The 22,175-nt window shown below is 46.1% G+C and overlaps 1 protein-coding gene and 1 long non-coding RNA gene across 10 annotated transcripts in view; one reads left to right on the plus strand and one right to left on the minus strand.

The window, feature by feature from the left end:
• The window catches only part of MEIS2 (Meis homeobox 2), a 174,950-nt gene extending 166,837 nt beyond the window's left edge, over positions 1 to 8,113 (minus strand). For 8 of the 9 annotated variants that reach the window (XM_084208603.1, XM_084208602.1, XM_084208601.1 and 5 more), the window contains exons 1-7: positions 7,987 to 8,113; positions 6,644 to 6,938; positions 5,412 to 5,644; positions 3,630 to 3,771; positions 3,063 to 3,113; positions 2,232 to 2,282; positions 1,163 to 1,312 (exon numbers count right to left, since the gene is read on the minus strand). In XM_084208603.1, coding sequence (XP_084064729.1) covers positions 1,163 to 1,312; positions 2,232 to 2,282; positions 3,063 to 3,113; positions 3,630 to 3,771; positions 5,412 to 5,644; positions 6,644 to 6,655 — 639 coding nt within the window. In that variant the 5' untranslated portion in view covers positions 6,656 to 6,938; positions 7,987 to 8,113. Of the gene's footprint in view, positions 1 to 1,162; positions 1,313 to 2,231; positions 2,283 to 3,062; positions 3,114 to 3,629; positions 3,772 to 5,411; positions 5,645 to 6,162; positions 6,196 to 6,643; positions 6,939 to 7,986 lie in introns of those variants that run through there. The other variant, XM_084208600.1, reaches the window with a different exon arrangement.
• Positions 8,114 to 8,443: 330 nt separating this feature from the next.
• Positions 8,444 to 13,768, plus strand: LOC311155422. Its single transcript, XR_014616280.1, has 4 exons — positions 8,444 to 9,653; positions 11,666 to 11,691; positions 12,708 to 12,798; positions 12,892 to 13,768. It is a non-coding gene; the product is annotated as an uncharacterized lncRNA (long non-coding RNA).
• The last annotated feature ends 8,407 nt before the right edge of the window (positions 13,769 to 22,175 follow it).

The raw sequence follows: 22,175 nt of genomic DNA on the forward strand, positions 1-22,175 counted from the left end.
TCAGCTTCAGTCCAGGTCTAATGTAATTACCAAATACACACAAAACCAACATGTTTTCAAAGGAAACAAAAGCTCCTAGAAAGCTCATTCTCCCTGGGCTTCCAGCTACTCTTCTTAACACACTGGGAAATAAAGGCAGGCGCCTGTGCAGAAAGCATGGTTAACTTCACACCGGGTGTTAAATTAATATTTCAATCGCTAAAATATTAGACTCTATCATTTAGATTATTAGTTCAATTGAATCTAAAACTGTATGAACCCCTTTGCCCCCCAGGGATGCGTTCCTATAAATAAAGTGGAATTCACACCCACCCTTTTTACCCAGAGCTATTCCTTTCCTTTTCTGCTGTACCAGCTGCAGTCTTCCCTCCACATCCCAAAGTCTTTCTGCATCTACATCTTTTGAAGGACCAGAGGAGCCACTCCAAAACCCGGAAAAACAAAGGCACTCTCCTTTTCATGCACACCAATGTTCAGTACTACACACATTACACTAATTCACCAACTCCTAAAGTGTTAAAATCAACCGCTAACCTACGGTTACTCAATCATCATTCTCTCCAACTTTCTGTAATACATTGTTAATAATTGCTTCATCAAGGTTACTGTCTTTTATTATGAAGATGCTTCAGGCGTTTGGCAATAAGTCCATATTCTGACAATAAGTTGCTATAAAGCAAAAGCATTGGAAACTCTAATGTGCTAACCCTTTTTTTTAATGTAGTGTAGTATTGCCAATAATTCTCATCACTTGTCATCCCCACGAGAGGGGAGGGGGGAGCAAATCAGCAAACTTTCTTCCTAACTTTCTTGTCTGTGTTTCCTTACATTGATGCATTGATTACAACGTTGGCAAGGAACAGGAGAAAGCACTGATCCCCACATCAAACCAACAGTTTGCTAGCTCTCCAAGCCGCCCAGACTAGGAAACTTTACAAACCATTGCAAACTCGATGCTTTACAGATGAAAACTGAAAGAGCCTTTTGCATTTCTAAACTTTGCAAAGCAAAAGAGAAGTTTGAAGATGGGATTCAAGCTTGTAGGAGGTTAAAGTAGCAATAATACTAACAGACAACGGCAGCAAAGCAAGGAAATCCAGAACAGGTCCTCTAAGCAGGTTAAAAACTTAAAAAGTGTCATAAAGAAAACAGAAGGACTTACATGATCGGCTAAATTTGTGGAAGATCCTGAGAGTTCTTCATGGTCTGATTTGGAGCTGCCATCTCTTTCATCAATAACGAGGTCTATTGGCATTTTTCCTTTCAAACAACTGATGTACCGATGGCAGAAATTATCACACAATTCATGAACCTGAAAAGAATAACAAGAATAATAGAATCAATAATGGCTGCATATCGTATTTCGGTGCTTTTTTTTTCTTTTTGCCTTTTTTTTTTTTTGGTAACAAGTTCAATCCTCTGATCTACTCCACAAGTAACTCTAATTAAGGGGGACAATAGTTGAAGGCAAGGAAACAATAGAGAAATTGTTGCAGCACATATTATTCTCTAGAGACTTGCTGTAGCAACAAGTTAGAGAGAGAGAGATAGTGGGCTTGGACTTGAGTGCTGAAGAAAATCGGATTTGGTGATAACATCGGAACACTAGGAGCTGGACCCAGGTGGTATCTCCGGAGCATGCACAACCCAGACAGGTACAACTAGTCACTCGGGACGTGATCAGTTTAAACCGGGGCTAAAAAAAGGTCTAAATGGCCGGGAGCAGTAAAATGAAGCTGCTTGCTGAGGTTGTGGGAAGAGCCATTCTTGTCCCAGGGCACAGCCCCTGCCCACGCCTCGCAGGGGCCCCTGCCTCTTCCAAACATTTAGTCCTTGGTTGGGGTTAATGTGACTGCCAGAGCCGGAGAGGAGGACGAGTGGTTTCATTTCTTTTTGTTAAACATAATATTTCTGAGTGCGAAAAAGAGCTTCTACTGAGGAAAGGGGTAGGAAGGATGAAAGGGGTTTAATATTTAATATTAATAAATATTGAAATTGCACACACAAAAAGGGATAAAAACGGTCTGGGCATGTCTGTCGGGTATCACATGCTCTGATGGCACAGGTTACAGTGTCACAATGCATTACCCCTATCTTCTCTGGCCGTGTTTACAAGTCAGCCCAAACAGTCGGGAGGAAGGGAGCTGGGGGGCAGGAGGGGGGGAGGGCAGAGGGAGAGGGGAGAGGGGGCAGGGAATGGCGTGCCCCCCGCCCACCTCCATGGATCTTACCTTTTCTAATTCCAAAAGATGAAACCTTAGTACTTGTATTGCTTGGATCATCTGCAAGAAAGTTTTGAGCGAGGGGTTACGTGGGAGACAGGAGCACGGGGGCTGGGCAGAGCAGCGAGCCCGAGTGGGAAAGGGGGAGCAGGGGATTGTCAGGGCGCGCGGTCACTAGACAGGATTTTAGCTCATTGGTCACGCGTTAACAATTTTGATCAACTTTAACCTAAACACTTGATTTTTATCATATTTATTCCAGGAGCGGTGATTAGCGCTTTATTACCGCGATCTTGGAGAAAACCTCTTCCTCGCCTCGTTCCCCTCTCAGCACCCCGGCCCTCATCCCTGAGGGTTCGCAGAGAAGTCAAACACACGCTCCCACCCCCACCCCCGCCCCGCAGGAGAAAGGGGGGTGAATGTGTGTTTGAATAGTTTGGCATCTTCTTTACAAGAGGATTTAGGCACTTTGAATATTGAAATCGTTCACATTAGCAAAAGAATTACATTAGAAATCTCCAGCTCTCTCTTCTTAAGCAGTTACTTCCTTCACTTTTAGCTTCCCGTGGCTTTCAAACTCAGCTTTGCAATGCATTGGGGCTTGAGACTTTGCTCTGACTGGCTCTAAGAATAAAGCTCTTTGAAGCCCCTTGACGGCAACTTGCCGACCGGCCGGCGCCCCGCTCCCATGCCGGCACAGCCCGGTGCCCGGCCCGGCAGCCGCTGCCCGGCCGCACCGCTCGGCCCGGTCCCGGGGCGGAGGAGGGCGCCTGCCGGCAGCGGGCGGAGGGGTCGGGAAGGGCGAGAGGGGAGTGCGGTGGAACAGGGAGCAGGCCTTACCAAATTGTCCAACTCTGGATTTGAAGAAAAAAGTGGTTTTTCGGCGCGGACCTGCAAGACGAAGGAAAAGCCGCGTGAACTACAGCTGCTGTCTTTACCCCCGTAACCGGATCGCCCGAAAGGGGAAAATCCCTTTGACAAAACCGGCCGGTACCAAAATCCGGCTGAAAGCCCTGGGTCACCGAGCTGTGGGGAGAAGCCCGCTCCGCTCCTGCCGGTCCGGCACTGAGCCGACCGCCGGTCCCACGGGAGCCTTCTCCCGTGGGTCCCCTGCTTGCTTCCCCTCCCGCTCCCTCTGCCTCCAAAACTCGGCCACAGCTACCTTTCCCTATCACTAATGCAGGAGGGCAAGGCCCGGGAGTCCGAGCCCGGCAGCGTGGAGGGGCTGCCGGCAGGGGGGGAGGTCGGGGCCAGCCGGGCCACCAGGGCGCACCCCCGCCCCGCCGGAGAGGGGGCGCCGGGGGAAAGGGAGCCTGCCCCTGCCAGCGCCCGGCCGCGAGGGTCGAGGCGATGAGGAGGCGGCGGGAGCGCTGGCGAGGGTCGGGGGCGGGGGGAGAGGTGCCGGACCTGTTTAGCGAAGACGGCGATGTCCTCGTTGAAGGAGTCGGAGGAGCAGACGTCCCCGCCGGCCACGCCGGGCTCCCGGGGCGTGCAGGTCGCCAGCTCGCACTTCTCAAAGACCAGAGCTAAGAGGGGGAACAACGGGTGCCTACCGGGCGGTGGCACACAAAGAGAGGGGAGGGGGTGGGGGAGAGGGGGAAAGAAGAGCTGTAATCAACAAGTATTTTTTTTCTTTAATGCACGGACAGACAGACACGGACACACGGACACAGCCACACTCTGCAGTCTCGCACTAATGCCCCGGGTAGAGTAGTGGAGAACCAGATTTTGAAATAAAAATACTGGTTTTGGTGGTGAGCTGGCTGTTGTTTTTTTGTTAGGTTGTTTTGTTTTTTTTTTTAATTTTGAAATTGCAATGCCCGGGCCACATCCCCCGTGCAGTCCTCACCGACGAGGACAAAAGTGACCTCTCTAAACGCACAAGGCACCGAACGTGCTCAGCAGCAGCTCAACTGAGAATGTTACACTTTTGCCACAGCTTAAAATACCGCAAAACCTGGAAGATCCCATCCCTACCCTCCAGCTATGACCTAAAACGAGAGTACAGCTAGGCAAACTGCAAACTACTTAATACGTAATTTTATTTTTCAAGGGGCCTGCTAACAAAAATGTGGTGAAGTTTCCTGGCTTAGGAAGCACACCCAAGTAAAATACCATCTGTCCAGATAAGTGAGCTGGGGAGGGGGTGGAGGAAGGGAGCACTTCGCGAAATATTTTCCCATAGTTGGTGTAGTCAGAAAAAAAAAATTATCTGCGTGCTAAGTAGTAAGCATGCATTTGTTTCTTTTCCCCTTTGGTGTCTGATCAAGGCCCCACACTCTGTCATAGATGTTACTAGCTCTCCTTTTAGGATCAGTTAGCATTTTTTCCAAAAGGCACTGAAGGGAATCGGTGTCATTCCCTCCAAGCAAAGACCTGGTTCAGGCTTGAGTTTTGCTGGGTATGGGTTTCTTTTTCCTCATGTTCTTTCTTTTTTAAATAGAAAATTCAGCTCATTGCCCCCAATGTATTTATGTCTTCTGTCACTGGGAAGAGCTTCTTGCAAGAAGTGAATCCCTTTTATTCTTACTACCTTCCGCGATGTGAATAGCTCTTTATTTACAAAGTTGGAAGAGTGGTATTATGGCACAGAGAACACCAGAACAACACTTCTCCAACTAAAATCCAGAGCAATGAGAGTCTCTAACTCCTAAGCGGGGCCTTTCCAAGAAATTTTAAAAAACCCCCACGGGTAAGAAAATACCTCCCCCCCCCCCCAAAAAAAAAAAAAAAAGAAACCAAAAAAACAGAAAAGAGGAAAAAAACGTATGTATAAAGAAAGAAAAATGGAAGGACAAGGCAACACCACCTCTCTCCAACCCAGCCTCTGTCCCCAAGAGGTCTGTTTTCCAGCACCCATTTCCCGTGGGTGCTGGCACCTCAGCCGAGTCGGACTGGGATCGCCCTCGTCCCGAAATCGCCCTCGTCCCGAGATCGCCGGCCACGGCAGTGCCACCGCGCGGGTCTCCCTCCCGAGCGGGCTGCCGGGGGCTGCCCTGCCGCTGTCTTCCCTCCGGACTCTCCGGGCTCCCCCCGCCCCACTCCGCTCCGGGGCCCGGCTGGCCGCTGCCGCCGCGGCCCCGCGGGAGCTCCCGCCGCCCGCCCCGCTCCTGCTCCTGCCCCGGCCGCTCCGCGGGCACCAGCGCTGCGGAGCCGGGCCCTGGCGCCGGGCGGCCCGGCGGCACCTACCCGTAGATCGCATCCTTGTCCCGCTTCAGAGCGTCGTTGACAGCGGAGCCCATGCTGGCCGGCATGACATTGGGGTGCGGGGCGTGGGCGCCGTAGTGCTGTCCGGCGTGGAGCGGCGGCCCATGGTTGAGGTGGTGCACCGGGGGGATCGGCCGGGGGGCGTGGGGGTCCCCGTACATGGACGCCGGCACCCCTACTCCGTCCATCCCGCCGTAGTGGGGCAGCTCATCGTACTGTCAAAAAGCGGGCCGGAAGAGAAGAAAGAAAAAGAAAGAGGAGAAGAGAGGGGGGAATAAAAAAACCAAACAAACAACAACAACAAAAGTCAGAAGAGAGTAAAGCGCCCGGACAGACACAAACAGAGCAAAACAAAACAAGAACGGGCACAACAGAGAGAGAAATGCTCAAAATGAAATCAACTGGGACCGGGAGCAGAGGCTGGAGGGGCTGAAGGAGGAGTGGGGGTGCGAGAAGAGGTAAAAGGGGAAAGTGTGTTTGCCAGTCTGAGTGTGTGGGGGAAGATGGTCCTCAGCACAGGCAGGAGAAACCCTAACAAGGAAACAGGGATGAAAAGGAAGGAAACGGAGGAGAGAAACTAGAGTTACTCTGCATTAGAAAAGAAGAAAAAAAAAATAAACAAGCAGAATCAAAACCAACTAGATAAATAAATCAACACTAGAAAGGAGAGAGAAAATGTAGGATCTATCGGGAGGAGAGAGGTAGATAAAGGGGAAAATAATCTGAAAGTTACCAGAAACATTATTTAGTGGCAATTCCCCTTGTCCTTGTCACAGCCAGAGACAAAAAAAAAAAAAAAAAAAAAAAAAAAAAAAAAAAAAGAAGCAGCTATATGTGTATACATATATATACATTCGTATATACACAGACACACATATGTATTTCTTAGTCTTTGCTAGGCAGCAGCAGCAGTAGCGGCGGCGGCAGCAGCAGCAGCAAGCTTTCCCCTGTGAAACCCGTGCTACTGAGCAGGCAGAGAGCAGGGAATTCGCGCTGCTGGGGAAAAAGCTAGAGAGGAAAAAAGCGTGGAACAATTGCAGAGAGACACACACACACAGACACTCATGCACACACACAAAAAGCCAGCGAATAATTTTTGCTGCTATTTTTTAATAGTGGCCGCCATCATCATCAGCAACAGAGGAGAGCAAATCGGACAGGCCCCTCTTAAGAGAGGATTTATATATAGGTAAGTGTTGGAGATTTAAACCTACCCTTTGCGCCATCAGTCTGCGCTCCAATAAACTCCTGGATGTGTCGTATATTTAATATCCCAGTCCAGCAAAGAAAGTGATTTAGAGTGAAGAAGATTCCTTTTTTTTTTTTTTGCAACCCACTTATAGACTTCTTCTATCCTCCAATATGGGTAAATAATAGTAATAACAACAACAATAACAACGACAATATATAAAAAACAGTCAAGAACCACGATGAGTTTCTGTGTTTTCTTCTTTTTTTCTGTCTCTTTCTCTTTCCTTTTTCTGTCTCTCTTTTTCCTTTTTTCTTTCTCTACGCAAAAAAAAAAAAAAAAAAAAAAAAAAAAAAAAAAAAAAAAATTGTCAAGCCCCCAAACTGAAGGTTACGATCGGCCCGTCAGCAACCCACATGTAACCAAACTGTCGTGTCTCATGGCTTTTTGCCACTCCAGCTGTCAATCAAAGCCAGGGAATGTCAAGGTAGTGAATGAATGATGGTTGATGATGATGAAGAAGAGAGGAGGAATCTTTTTAACCCCGGATTCTTCTTCCAGTAACTCCGTGCTCGGGTTTTGCCTTTTAGGATCGCTTATAGGGTTGTTGGTTTTGGTTTTGTTTTGTTTTTTTCAAAGTACTTGTGAAGGGGGGTGGGGAAAGATGCGAAGAAAAATTGAATAGTTTGCAAAGCCCGGACTTCCCCCTCTCTCCTTTTTTTTTTTTTTTTTTTTTCCTCCCGGCAGGTATTTTGTCTCCCTCTCTCCCTCACTCCCTGGGATGAGTGAGTGTCAGTAAGTGTTGGCAGGTTGGCTGCCGGCTGCCTTATAGAAGAGGCTCAGTTTTGCGGCGCTGATCGGCGGGAGAATGAAGTGACGGAACCCGGAAGTAGTGGTGGCCATAGCCAGTCCTGCAGCGCGGCGGCGGCGGCGGCGGGGAGCGGCGGCGGGGAGCGGCGGCGGCGGGGAGCGGCGGGGCGCGGCGGCGGGCGCGGGCGCGGGCGCGGGGCGGCGGGGCGCCCCAGCCGGCGGAGCGCCGGGGATGCGCAGCGCGGCGGCGGGGCGGCCGCGGCGCCGCGCGGGGGGAGCCGCGCAGCAGCCCCTGCCCCGAGCGAAGCACGGCGTGTAGGAAGGAGCGAGCGAGCGAGCGTGCGAGCGAGAGGGAGGGAGGGAGGGAGCGAGGGAGGGAGGAGGGAGGGAGGGAGCGAGGGAGGGAGCGAGGGAGGGAGGCAGGGGAGGAAGGACAGGGAGAGTGCGTGTGTGCGAGAGGGGGGAGAGGCAGGGGAAACTGCAGAGAGCGAGAAGAAAAGTGCGGCAGAAGCCCGGCCCCGGGTCGGTTCGCGCTAGATTATTTGAGCAACAAAATACCTTCCGATTACCCGCGGTGTCGGGCGTCTGGCGGCGCGCGGGGCCGCTGGCTCGGGTCGCCGGCTCCGGCCGCTGCCGCGCGCGGTGCGCGAGCCCCGGGGCACCGGGAGCTACAGCGCGCGGGGGGGGCGCGCGGAGCCGCTCGGCCCCCGGCCGCGGGGAGGCTGCTCCGGGCCCGCGCGCCCGGGCCCGCCGGCGCGCCGCGCCGCCCGCCGCGCCGCTGCCCTCTGACAACTCATTGTGCTCCGCTAAAAATTAATTTTCCAGGGCATGGAGAGAACGGCTCGTTCAAACCGTGTTGGGCACCGCTCTTCATTAAGTGATCGCTGCTATCAAACACGCTCTGGACGTCTTGAACGGGGGGGGGGGGAGGCGGGGAGAGGCGGAGGGAAGAGGGGGAAATCCCTTTTAGTTTTGCGATTAGGCTGCCAGGCTTTGTAAAGGGCTTAAAAACAAAGTCATGCTCAGTCTTTTGTAGGAGAGATCCAGATGTTATGTAGATTTCTGTTTGCATGTTCGTTTTGAGCGGATCCGGCGGTGAGCGCAGTATTTACGTGTGTGTGTTGCTGGACTTTACCGTTTATCGACGTTGCGCTTGTGGAATGTATGCTGGAGTATTAGCTCGGTAATGCCTTCTAATGGTAGTGCTAATTACAGTGGGGTTATTTAGCAAATTAAGTGAGATGATGCACCCCCCCCCACCCTTGAGTACCAAATGAACTTTTCCGAACACACAGGCACACACACACACACACACGCACACACACACACACACACGCGTTAATTTTGGTGCGTTTCTCTCGCCCAATCACTTCGCTGAAGCTACACCATGCCTTACCTCAGAGCAGTCAATTACCAAAGCTACCCGGGATCATCAATCATGGGGGATGCTTGAAGTTTAGGGGAGGAGCGATGGTCAAACTATCGATTGCTGCAGTTTTGTCCTCCCCAACCCCCCACCCTCGTTCACGGTCCCCTGCACATAAAATCTAAAACAGACTATCCCGTTAATAGTGGAATTTATCAATGATTATGTACCCGTTTGTGAATGTGGCCTCATACATAGATGGCTTTTGAAAATACACGGCAGAAAATATATTATTCCGTTAGATTTTGGTTTGCTTTGCTTTTCGTGGTGATGGCCATGCTTTTCAGAGGTTTGAGCTTTTTTAAACTTTAAGAAAATGACTCAAGGGGTAGTTATAGATATTTGGCCTGATTTTAATAGGCAAAGGGAATGAGCTCCAGAGGTCAATAAACCCCTCCAAAATGATGAATGATTGAGTACCTGTGATGATGATAGTGATTACCGGAGCAATTAAACAGTTTGATTAAATGAGCCATCATAACAATGATGTCTGCGGGAAATCAGCCCTCACGTATAAAGAAAGATAGTGTGGGGAGCTGACAAACGCCAGTGGGCATTCCTGCATGTTCCGCTAGCGCCGAGCCCTGCAGAGCAGGGCTGTATTTACAAATATGAGGGGAATACGGAGAAAAGTCCCTCTCCTACTTAAAGCCAGAGTTGCACCCTGCTTAAAACCCGCCAGAAGCCGGAGAGCAGACACGGGTTTTTTTTTTTTCCTAGAGGATCTCCTCCAAGATTAAAGCTAGTCCTAAGAGCAACCGAATTGCTGTGACTGACTTTCACGGGACTGTAAAGAGAGGTGAGTAGAAGAGCCCTTAGTATGTAGATCTCTTTCAAGCAGTGGTTAAGTCAATTCATTTCGCAGGGAAAAAGCCAGTCTTCTTGTGCAGTATTTTATACTCTGTCGTATAAATCGGTAACGTAATTCAAGATATTCATGGTAATGAATGCTTGGCTAATCCTTTGGGTGCGCGGAGACCTACAGAGCAGTAGGTTATGCAAATCCTTTCCTACTTTTACAGCTGTAGTTTTCTAGCAGATTTTTTTTTAAGAGATCTAGTCATCGGTGAATATTATTTGGGTTTTTTTTCCCCTTCTTTCTTCTCCCTTCCCCCCCCCCCCCCGCTCCCCCCCCCCCCCCCGCCCCGTGCCCCAAAGATGCCAGATTTCTCAACTTGCACGGAATCATTTGCTTGTGATGCAGCCAGCTTAGAGGACGTGGTTCAAATATTTGTAGCTTCCAAACTTGTTTTTAACCGTGACAGTGCAAACCCAGAGCCTTGTCTCTTGAGATATACAAATGTGCCTCTTTTGAAATAGTTTCAGTATCACCAAAGAAGAGGTCTTTCCTTATGAACTGGCTGTGCAAAAGTAATCTGGCTACATTTAAGGCTCCATGCATATTTTTAGACCGCAAGCTGTAAGAGAAGTTCATCAGTTTTCTTCTAAAAAAAAAAGTTAGATCACTGGGCTCCCATAGAAGAAATTATTTTATTGCTTAGAATATAATTTTAGACCTTTTTTTTTTGCTAATTCTATTTTTCACAGAATTCTCTGTAGATCTCAGCTGCCCTGATTAAGAAATTCTGAGAAAACAGACTAAAATCAAAGCTGAAAAAAAGCAGCCAAAGACTTGTGCAGTGTTCAGTGCTGCTCCTTTCAATTGTTTAATTTTTTTTCCCCTCCTAAACTAATTAACCCCCTGCGTTGTCTTGCCCTGCTGTGCATGTTTGTAATCTGGGACAGGGACCAACTTTTAAAAATGATTTTAACTTGATAGAAAGTGAAATTTCATACAGTAAATGAAGATCTTTCATGTTCCTCCTGTGTATTTTTTTTTTCCACGTGAAAAGAGTTGAAGGCTTTTTCCTCATCACTATCCCAGTGGATTAAAGCACACAGAGAATGTGGTTTATAAAGCGCTACAGTTTAGCCATTAAAAAGGGATCTCAATTTAGCGCCCTTAAGTGAATGTACTCATGTATTAACAAAGATGCTGTTGGGAACTCGGAGGAAAATGGGATACGTGCGTGCAGAGGGTGAGGGCTTTCACATTTTCACATACTTAGGTGATTTTTTATTTACCCCCGCCCCCCCCCCCCTTCCCCCAAACTAGTGACATTTCTTTTTTTAAAAAAAAAAGTAATTTGGGAAAATTAAAATGGCTAATTTCCATTTCTCCTGCATCACTTTCAGAGCGAGGGCTGTTTTGAGGAAAAGTGTGGGATAAATACAAGTCGGGGTGGTGCCTGGTTTTTTTTCCTTTTTTTTTTTTTTTTTTTTTTTTTTTTTGATAGATCGGCTCAAAAGTCCAAAGAGAAATGAGGTGTCCGGTATGGAAGTGCATCTCAGTCAACCGCCAGCTCCTTTTGCCGAGGCTGGAAATGGTTTTAACAGGCGGTAAAATTTCATCTTGTGGTGTCAAATTGGGGTCAGTTTGGGGTTAGCGCTCTCAGTGTCCGAGCAGGAGCTGTCCAGCTGTGTGGGGATTCATTAAGGGCAAAAGATCCGTTTCAAGAAAAACAATACAAAGACAATCAGAGGGCTAAAGATCCTCTTCAAATCGCATTTTACAAGTGCACCAGAACAAATATGGATGCTGAAACCTATTCCCTTCAAACTCCCAAATCGGCTTCTTAGCCCTCGGAGGGAACGAGAGAGAAAATCCTCTAAAAGTTAAGAAGAGTCTGTTTTCAATCAGCCTTTCCGAAGTGTGGCATCTTAGTCCTTTGCTGGCTTTGAGACATGCCTCTCTTGCTTGCTCGTTACATCTCTCCCTCCCTCCCTCCCTCTCTCTCTCTTTTTCCACAGCCTTGCAAAAGCGGATGGCACAACAGGTAATATTTCAGATTTCAAGAATAAATCCCCCCGGAGAACTTAAACCGCTGTTTTGCACGCGCGTGTGCTCCTATCACAAGATTTAATGCAAATAGAAAGTTTTTAGGGGGAAACAAGCCATGCTTGCTCGAAATCCTATTGTACCCTGTAGGAAATTTTGAGCTCTCCTTGTAGGTGATCCCCCCCGTCCGATGGGTAATTTAGGCTAGATTTACTTTCCGGCTCTTAGCACTTGTGGAAAGCACCTATTGCTAATCTGGTTTATTAAATTCGCATGGTTTAAATCCTCTTAACGTCCCTACATCTGTTAGGACAATTGACGCCTTGCTACAGGGACAAATAACTTGAAGCTTAATCTTGTTTGTAACTTTATTCAATGTTTGTTTGTTTGTGTGCTGAGTTCAAGTATTTTGGAGGATGCCATTGTGTTCGGTAACACGTAGATTGCATTTGAAAGCAAAACGCCTCTTAGACTGGTCAAGGATATCATGGAACACAGCGAAAAATTTAGCATATTCGAACTGGCTCTTTATCTCGAGCTCTCATTCTAGGCAATGTGTCATAATTAATGAAGAAAGCAATCTGCCTGTTCAAATATGGACACGGGACATCACCGTGACACCGCAGTGAAATTCACGTGAATTTTACTTTTTGTTTTGCGTGCAAGGCGAAGTGTGGAGTTTAAATACTACCTTTCTCTTTTTATAATCAGGATTGTGCCACAGTTAAATTCCTACCCCCAAACCCGCTCTTTACCACACTCTCCTTTGCCCTTACGGTTGTTTTTTACAACTTCAGTCACTTTTTATTCGTCTCAGCACTCTTTGATTCGCCTCCGACTTCCCGCAGCTGCAGGACTTTCGAGGTCCCATCTCGGGTGCCCCTGTGAAATCATGCACGTTTTAGCTTCTGCAGATCACTGGGTTCATTTAGCTCCTCACCCTGATCCCCCCGTCTGCCAGCGCTGTACTTCGCTTTCCAGTAACCTATTATTATTTGTCGAAAATCTTTCTAGTCCTGAAAGTCAATGGTAGCCCATCGCGGTGAACTTTTCTTGACCTCGACTGCGGTATGACTGAGATCTCTGGGAGCTGGATTAGGAGGAGGTTCATTTACTTACCTGTTACTTCGCTTTTTACTCCTTCTTCCACCCCTCCGCCCTCTTTTTTTTTTTTTTAATTTATTTTTTTGTTTTTTAGGGGGAAAACCCCCAACCCGGCACGAACCAAGCACGGTCCGTGTTGGTGCTGCCCTGCCGAGCGCTGGCTGCCCGGGGCGGGGGCTGCCCGGCGGGCGCGGCGCGGCGCGGCTCGGCTCGGCTCGGCTCGGCCGGGCGGCGCTGCCATCAGCAGCCCTCTAGCGCTATCTGGCGGGGCTCCAACACAGCCCGAGCCGGCGGGGCCCGCACGGGGCTCGCTCCGCCGCCGCACGGCCCTCGCCCCCGGCTCGGCGGCTCCCGCGGGACGCTGATGAGGCCCAGCCCCGCGTTCCGTCCCTGAGGGGCGAAACCCGCCCTGGGAAGGGGCGCGGAGATGAACCCCTTCGCGTTTGTCCGGCTTATGTCATGCGGGTGGGTGTGAAGCACTAAAGTCAGAGAAGAGATGAGAATTGTTTTTTTTTTGTTTTTTTTTTAATTATGTTGTTCAGGCTGGAATGTTTGTGAAAGTGGAGACCATAAATGGTCGACGTGTGTTTCCATCACACACCAGAGGGGAAGAAAAAAAAAAAAAAAGTGGGGGGTAAAAAAAGAAAGCAATAGAAAGCAATCACAAACCTGTCAGGGTTTCCCACTAATACTGCTTGCACTGGGTAGTCAAAAACCTAGTTTGCAATTGTTCGAGGAATCCCAAAGTATGAAAAAAAATTAATCTTTCCAGTATAATATGGTAACCAAAAGGACAGTTAGGGCAAAGTAAATGGCTTTAGTGTGATATCAGAGAATCTGCAAAGGCTTCAAACTCTGCTCAGAGCTCTGCTCTAGCTCACTCAAAATATCCCCTTTTGTTCTCCAGCTGCCTATAAAACTCCAGAAGAGGAGCGCTCTCATTTTTACACTGGAGTTCTCGGTCCAGAGAGAACAATATACTCCTACCTCTTTTGAAATGATCCTGAGATTCTCACAGCACACAGGCAATCACTCGAAGCACGAATTTCCTTTTTTTTTTTTTTTTAAAGAGCTGCTCGGCCCATTGTTTGAAGTGGGATTCAGTGCAGAGCCCAAAGAGAAAAGGAAAAAAAAATCCTGAGAGCCCGGTTTGGTATTGCACAGAGAGAGAGAGCTGACAAAATATTATAGCGTGTTTCCTAGAAGTACATGGTGAGAGCCGGCGGTGTGTTCCCGAAAAGGGGTTGCTTTTTATTTCCACCACCACCCCCCTCAAGATTGTGATCGTCTTTGTATGTCTTTCTTTTGATCCCACAAAGAGAATGCAATACACATATATGTGTTTGCTCTCCATACAAGAAATGCCATACAATGGAATATGTGGCCGGTTAGTCCTCATAATGCTTAGTTTCGCTGTAATTAATTGAAAACAGTTATTAGGTCGTCATTGGCAATAGCGTAAATAATTGCAGCAGATTTTTACTTAAAATTGACCGGTCATAGAGTGATAGATCGATTCGAGGTATAAAAATGATGTATCAAAACATCAATGTCGATTATTTGAAATATTGTAGTCGAATCTTTTTATTGCTTCATCGGTTAAGTGTCTGAAAGTGCTGTGTTCCAACATATATTTATGTTGTCAATACTGTCAAAACTGTCAGTTTTATTACAGTGGATTTGTAATACATTTCGGATTTGCTCATTTACATAAAATGTCCACCTCAGATACCCCTCCTTTTCTCCATGTCTGGAAATCTGTGTCAGTTTAATAAAAGGATTCAAGACTCATACCTGAAGAGGGGGAAAAAAAAAAGAAAAAGGAAAGGAGAAAAAAAAAAGGAGGTGTTGCTCCATTATGTCCAATTTTAACATCCGTTTGGAAAGCTTGGGCTATTTCTGACTCGCCAAAAGAGGGAATTCCTCCCCCCTTCCTCCTCCCTCCCCCGGCCCCGCTTATTTCCCCAGTAGAATTTAAACACTTCTCTACTCTCACACCTAGATTAAACCCTCCAGGAGAATTGGGAAATTGTGCAGGGTTACAGTGACGAGCCAAAGCACACCTGTGAACGCCACAACCTTCCCAAAGAGAGCAACAACCCCCCGAACCACGCACACACTCGCAGGGGTTTGAATCCTGCTAGAAAAAAGGAGACAAAAGGAGCAATAAATACGTGTGTGATCCTTTCCGAACGGTTTGGAGCCCAAAGGTAAAAAGCAAACTGTAAGCAGTGTTGGGCATTTGATGCCTCCCGCCCCTATTTTATCAGGGTCTGATCGATGTGATTATTCCCTATTGCTGTAAGCAGTGATTTTTTATTAGCATGATCTCAGGCAACTCTCTAATTTTCTCCAAGAGCCCAGCTGAGGGATAGAGAAACTCAGGAATAAATAAATATCCATTTGTAGAATAAACTCTCCTCGACAGAACAGTGAAATTAGGCAAGTAACTTTATTTCCCACCCCTTTCCGAGGATGAGGGTTTTTAAAGGTGTTGGTGAGATGGACCTGAGGGGTATGTGGGTTGGTTTCTTTCCCCTTCCCCCTTCCCGCAAACCACCCCCCCAACCCCTTTCCCCCCGGGATATCTGTGTTTAAATAGATGCTGGAGAGATTTCTGAGTTCACGGGAAAGAAGGAAGGTTAGTTAAGGGAATGGCAGCGTGCCTGGCAGGTATTTTAATGACTGTCCCTTCCTTTGAACGCTTTCAATTTCTCTGCTTCTTGTACAGAATATGTTTCCCAAACCAAGTATGATTTCTGTTGTAACTCTCGTGTGTGATTGTGATCCCTTCTGAGGTAAATTGAGAAGTACGCTGCGCAAAAGGAGGAAATCGCCCCTGGGGTGCTTTGTTTACTTTGGTTTGTAAAATCCTGCTAGGAGATGGTTTCCTCAGTGTGTGGCAAGTGTTTCTTCAAGAAATTCATCAGCCCTTCTACAATTACTTCGAGCTCCGAGGGAAGAAAGCTGCCATCACTTTCTCACATCCCAAGGTGTTGCATGGGGGAGAGAAGAAAAGGCTGGAGCATTTAATTATAATGGGGAGGGGGGGTGGGGAGAGCGGAGGCTGAAGAAAGCCGTCCCAAGCCTGTACCTGGAAAAGAAAAACCTGCAAGGGTATACTTGGGAAGCGTGTGCCATTTAGACATGGGGAAAAGTACCCCGTCTTGTGCAGTAATTAGTCTGAACAATAAACATAATTGGAACAAAATCAGTTGGAAGTTTCTGCGTTTTTAATTACGTTTCATTTTGTGGTAAGCCGTAAAATTATGAATGCCTCTCAATTAAACACTATCCACTTGTAAAGCATTTAACAACAATTATTCCTTAATCAGTTGGAATGTTAGCCACAAATGATGCTGTTAAACATCAAAGGGACGCCTTAGACGTTACCTTTTAGTCATAAGTAAGAGGATTAATTTCTATAATTAGAGGGGATAAATATGTGCATAAATAAATCTAATTTTTTTACACGTTCTCATCCTGTCTGGGAGAGGCGAGGATCTTTGACATTGCTCGCACTCCCAGCTTTCCATGGTCGGAGGGGACCCGGGAGCAGCGAGGTGAGAAGAGCCCTGCGGGGAGCCCTGATCCTGCGCGCCGCTCCCCGGGCGCCGGCCCGTCCCCGCGGCCGCACCGGGGCTGGGGCTGGCCCGGGGCTTCAGGGCGATTCACTTCCCTTCTCGGCTTTTATTTACCTGGGGTTTTTTGGGAGTTTTTTACGGCACCTGTCGTCTACCTGGCGGTTCATTTCCCTCGGGGGCAATTTGCTGTCCCCAAACGAAGCTCTAGATTTGAGTCGAATACCGCAAATAAAATTAGCATGACCTTGATTACACCCCGTATGAATATCTCATTTACCTAATGACTTTATGTCACGTACGCAGAGGGTCAATTTCCTTTTAACCTTTCCCATTGCTGCAGTAAGCATTCTTTCATAATCAATGGCTGTTTGAATAATCAATTCGCATTTTATGATCCCTGACAAACTCAATATACGTGTGCCTGTTTTCAGCAAAGCAGCCGGCCTCGCTCCGCGCCGTTTTCACGTCCGAAGAGTTTGCGGCGGGGTTTCCCGGCTCCCCGGGGAGCCGCCCGGGCCGCTGCGGGTTCCGCGGGGCTCCGCGGGCGCTGCGCTGCTCCCGGCCCGCTCCGCAAGGCGGCCGCCCCCGCGCAGCCCCCGCCGCCGGCCGCGCCGCCCCGGGGAGACGCGCCCCGGCACAAAGGCGCCGGCCAGCATCCCCCCGCACCTCTTTAGCGCTGGCAATTCCGCGCCTTTTCCCACTAGCTCAGCCCGAAATGTGCGGCCTTCCCGCCTCCCGCCTCGTTCTCCTTCCTAGGAATGTGCACAGCAAAAAGCCCGTCTCCCGGGACAGTTCCCCCTTTTTTTGTCTTTGCTGGGACCACCAGCCGTGGGGGGACGGTTTCCCCGGCTCTGCAGCCAAGGGCAGGCGACCGCCCTGTAGCTCGACCTCCTTGACCAGTGCTGAGAGGAGCCAGGTGTCCTCGGCCACGTCGGCACCTGTGAAACCTCGAATGAGTCCTTGCCTCAGCCTCACTGCACTGCTGACGTTCGGAAGCCTCGCTCACTGCCACCAGCCTTCTTCTCTTGCCTCAGTCACCTCCAAACCGTGGGTCGGGAAAGTTGTCCCAGAAGCGCGACCCACAAGCACAACCAAAGTGCAGAGGTGTATGTGGAAAGGAGGGGGGCTAGGGCAAGCTGAACTTTGCAAATGTTTTTTCTAGAAGTAGCTCACGTTTGCTGTGATCTATGGTGTGAGCTGGGAACCGAGACTTATTGCAACCCCGTTCCCTCTATTGGATAATTAATGCTGATTCATAGCAGGTTCTACCTACGAATGTGTGTTTCGTTTTTCTCTGCAGGGTCCATGGTTCTTTGGTATGTTGTTATTCCCTGAAAGGTAATTGCACTTGATATTCTCTCGGGGAAGGCTCATTAGCCAAGGGCAGGGTGGCGTTGCCAATCTCAGTCTCTTTCAACAATTCAATGCAAACATTTGCCCCAGAGGTTCAGTACAACACTCCCAGCTCACAAAACAGTTCTTGGGTACAACATTTCTCTTAAAAAGCCTTAGGTATATACATATATATATATATATATATTTTCCACTGAAGCAGGAAGAATTTTAGTTTAGGGGGTTTTAGATTAACCCTTCATTGTAAGTGGTCAAAGATACACAAGAAGATTAGACATGTTGCCTTGGATTGCAGGACTTTGTCCTTCCTTTTATAAATAACCAGGACACAACCCTGGATGAAACAGTGGAAAAGGTACCATGTGTCACACTCCTCTGTATTCAGTACCTTACGCTCTCCTAACATTTACAAAATGCATGTCGAAAACACTTTTCCACTGCCCACCATTACAGACCTATATTTGACTTCTTTCTCACCCATGTCTGCTGTCATCTCTAGCTCCTTTCATCTCTCCTGCTAAATTAATTACCTCACTAATGGAAGGCAATGAAACTCAGGTGTAAGGTAGGTTAGGGAACATAGAGTCGTTAATACATACAATTTTATGAAGCTGAATCCTCCATGATTGTTCTAGTTTTATTTTTTCTTCTCTGTTGCTCATAATTTTGAAAATCTTATTCTTCCATTTGAGTCTTGTCAGTCTGAGCAGGATGATTCACAGTTACACTGCAGAGAAGATCCCCTTCTCACAGAAGAAAATGGTCCCCACAGGAGAATAAAGAGGAAACAGAGGGACAACATCTACACTTAACAAGTTCTCAGACATCACTGTGTTTTCCATGTTAAAATAAAAGGATCTAGGAATTTTTATTTATGATGAATTAGATGGGATATTCTCCTTGGTAATGGCGTTAAAGGGCAGAGACTGGTCCGAATTCCAGATAATAGGCCCTGTGTCTGAAATGTACATCTAACTATCTTACTGTGTTTGCATACTTCTACTCACCATGATTTTCCTATCACTGTTAGGAAAAAAAGCAAAACTCATCTATGCTGAATCACCACTGACTTTAATGTTAGTACATCAGAAAGGAAATTGTCCTACACTGTGGCTATACAGCACACAGCTCTAAAAGACAAGGCACGTGTCACCAGTTTTAGTTCTCACTGACCAGAAGGGCTGCCAATCATTCCATGCACCTCACCTATTAAGGGGACCACGAGTTCACAGAAAAACACCTCAGTGCTGAGAATCTCTGTCAATGTTTTCCATGCTGACAGTCTTCAGTGTCGAGTCTAAACCTGTCCCAAAGTCTCATTGACTAAAGGAGAACGTGGATGGAGGACACAAGACAGGATTCTGCAAAGTAGTTTTGCAGGATGCCAAATCTGCAGGTGTGAAGTACTCAACTTGCCAGGCCATAGTGATGGTAAATATGGACAGTCCAGTTCCACCCTTCCAGTAAACCCTCAGTACAAGAAAACATCAGTTCTTGAATTCATACTGTGGTGATTCACAGTCAGGGCTTTTGTTTGACACTTTAAGTATCTTTCATGTCATGGTGGTACATTCTGCTTCTTCAAAAGCATTTTTCAAGATGAACTGGCTTTTCAGTGATGAAACATGATCAAGTTAATGTACTAATAGATTTCATTTTTAAAGTACATGCTAAATTTAAAACTTGTCTCATGCATTTATAAACCATCACTAATAGTTCTATTGATCAATGATATAAATAGCTCCAGCAGAGGCTTTTCTTTGATGTAGACAAACATAAACAACATTGAAAAAATAGCACACAAGTGATTGTTCTGTATTCTTACCTTTAGGCTATATTATGATCACAATAAGACATATCTAGGCATGTGTCATACTGGATAATACTATTTCTTCGGTGTTTCAGGGCACACAGCTACCTTGGACTTCACAACAGCTGAGACTTGTCATTTAAAAGCATGGTAGTGGTATTAGAAAAAAACCAAAACTCTACTGATATGTAATTATTAACCCATATGTTGAGTTTATTTAAGAATTGCTTCACATTAAATACTCAGATCCTTTTATTTCTATTATTCATGTGCCAAGCTAAAAATAAACATTTGAAATATTTTTCTCTTTTATGGAAGAGATGATGAAACTATTCATTTGAAATGAACCCTTGGATGAATGCAGCTATATTTTCTGGGCTTCAGATCTCTTACTCCCAGTTAAGAACCCCACATCATACAAAGGAATTTTGCTTCATTTTACTTCAAAACTTTGACCAACTAAATCTTAGTCAAACAGTTTTCAGTCATTCACAATATGTTCATTTGGGCTTTTAATTTCATTACTCTTGATGTGTTACCGATCACCTATCACACTTGCTCTATTTCCCAAAAGGTTGTTTGAAATTATTTAGGAGATCAAATGAATAATAAAAGTGCCCAAGAAATATTCCCGTCTGTGTTTGCATACTTTAGTTTTGTGAAGGTATTAATCGACAGCCTGATCCTGCTTCCTTTCCATTAGAAGCAGGATTTGGTCCATAAAGGAAATGCATTAACCTAATATTTGTTCAGAGAAAAGTCCTGCTTGCTTTAATGTTCACATGTATGTTCACAAACATGATCAAAACAAGAGCCATCTGAACCCCCTACAGCTGCTTTGCAACTAGGGCTGCAGCATGACCCTACGAACAACCAGTTCCACCGTAGGTTGATTTCAGCTTTCAAACATTAGGGAAAAATCCATTGGCTTTCTTCCCCCTGCTCCTGGTTGAACTTCAGATCACTTCTCCTGGCAAATGGCTTTTGATAATTGAGATCATATTTTTTGATTTATAAGCAAATTTATTTTTTGTTGGTTTTTTTTCCAGACTTGATTCATTGAAGAAAATCTAGCAAGATTCTTAGAATTAGAGAGAGTCACTGCTCTCATGGCACAATCCTCCATAAATGGGGAAAAAGATACAAATATCTTGGCCCAGCTTTCCTCAGGCACCTAACAGCTTAACAGATTTTTTTTAGATATACAAGCATGAAAAGAATGGGATTTTGTACCCCCTGTGCTGCAATCAGTATACTTGTTAGGTGGAGTTTTTCCTGAGAAGGGGTATATTTTTGTGCTGTATTCTTGAGTTGGGGATTTATTCTACTGGATTTACCACAAAAAATAAGTAAAATTATTTTTTTTTCCTCTGATAAAAAAGTGTTTTAAGTCAGAGGAACAACTTAATTTTCACTCGGATTTGGAGATCTGAATTGTCCTAGAATCTGAAATACTAGGATGAGACAGTTAATCTTGGTATTTCTTTCTGAATAAAATACTGAATAAAGCCATTGCAATTCCAATGAAACATGCTAAATTGTATTGATGAGAACACACAGACAAAGAAAAAATGTCAAAAAAAAACCTCATGGACCTCTTTCTCTTCACTTAAGCTGGAGAAACTCTAGGGAAGTTAATGGAGTTGCAGTGATATAAGACTCTAGTAAGGTGAGAATTGCACAACTTGTGTTTAACTTGATGCTATTACTTTAAAAACAGAGTTTACTTCACTAAATAACCTGAAAATAAACACAAAACAAAGGGCAAATGAGACAAATTACAAGTAAGCATGCATGCAAAAAAGGTAAGTGCAAATTAGATTTGAATATTCATGAGTCACAAATCATTGACAGTTTGAAATAATGCAAAACAGCTTTATAAATGAGGTTAAGGCAAGGGACATCAAAGAAAGGCATTGCTAAATCAATAGCAATTTGATTGTGCATATACTTGTAAATTGTGGTTACAGTTTTTGTGACATAGGAGAAAAATACTGCACATGTAGTGAGAAAGGGACACATAAATATTCTTTTTGAATGTGCTATTTTCTGGCAATTCAGCATTTACTTGGAGGCCTGGTGTGTATAAAGTGACCAGATATCATTTCTTAATTTTTTCCCCCAGGAGAATTATAGTTTCCATTGAGTATCCAATCTCCTGTGTTGTGTTGCTTAGTATGACAAAAATTCAGTTGTCAACAGAACTGCAAAATAGAATAATTACTCACTTCATTTGGCTTCAGTAGAAGGATCACCTGCTAATGAAAATCCTGTCATAAAATCATAGTCAGTGGAGATTATCTACTTCTTTCAGAGAATTTAGCTCTCAAAAGTGGGAATCAGATAAGCTGCAAGTCTCTCAGCAAATTGCTGGAGCACAGGGATTTAAAAGAATGATCACTTGAAGGATGGCCAGCCTGACTGTTTAACTCAGAGCTTCTTAATTTTTCTGTCTGTAAGCATCAATAAAGTATTTGGTCTCCTGTCTTATTTGTGAGTTCTGTGGATATTTGAAGTTGAATGGTTTCAAATATTGATAAGAATACGGGACCAAAAGGCAAAACTGCCAGAAGTAATATGCCCATTTAAAATTACTCCAGGGTGTTTGTTTTTCCTAAGGGTTTATATTTT

Source organism: Fringilla coelebs (assembly GCF_963513975.1).
Source record: "Fringilla coelebs genome assembly, chromosome: 6".
NCBI classification, from domain to species: Eukaryota; Metazoa; Chordata; class Aves; order Passeriformes; family Fringillidae; genus Fringilla; species Fringilla coelebs.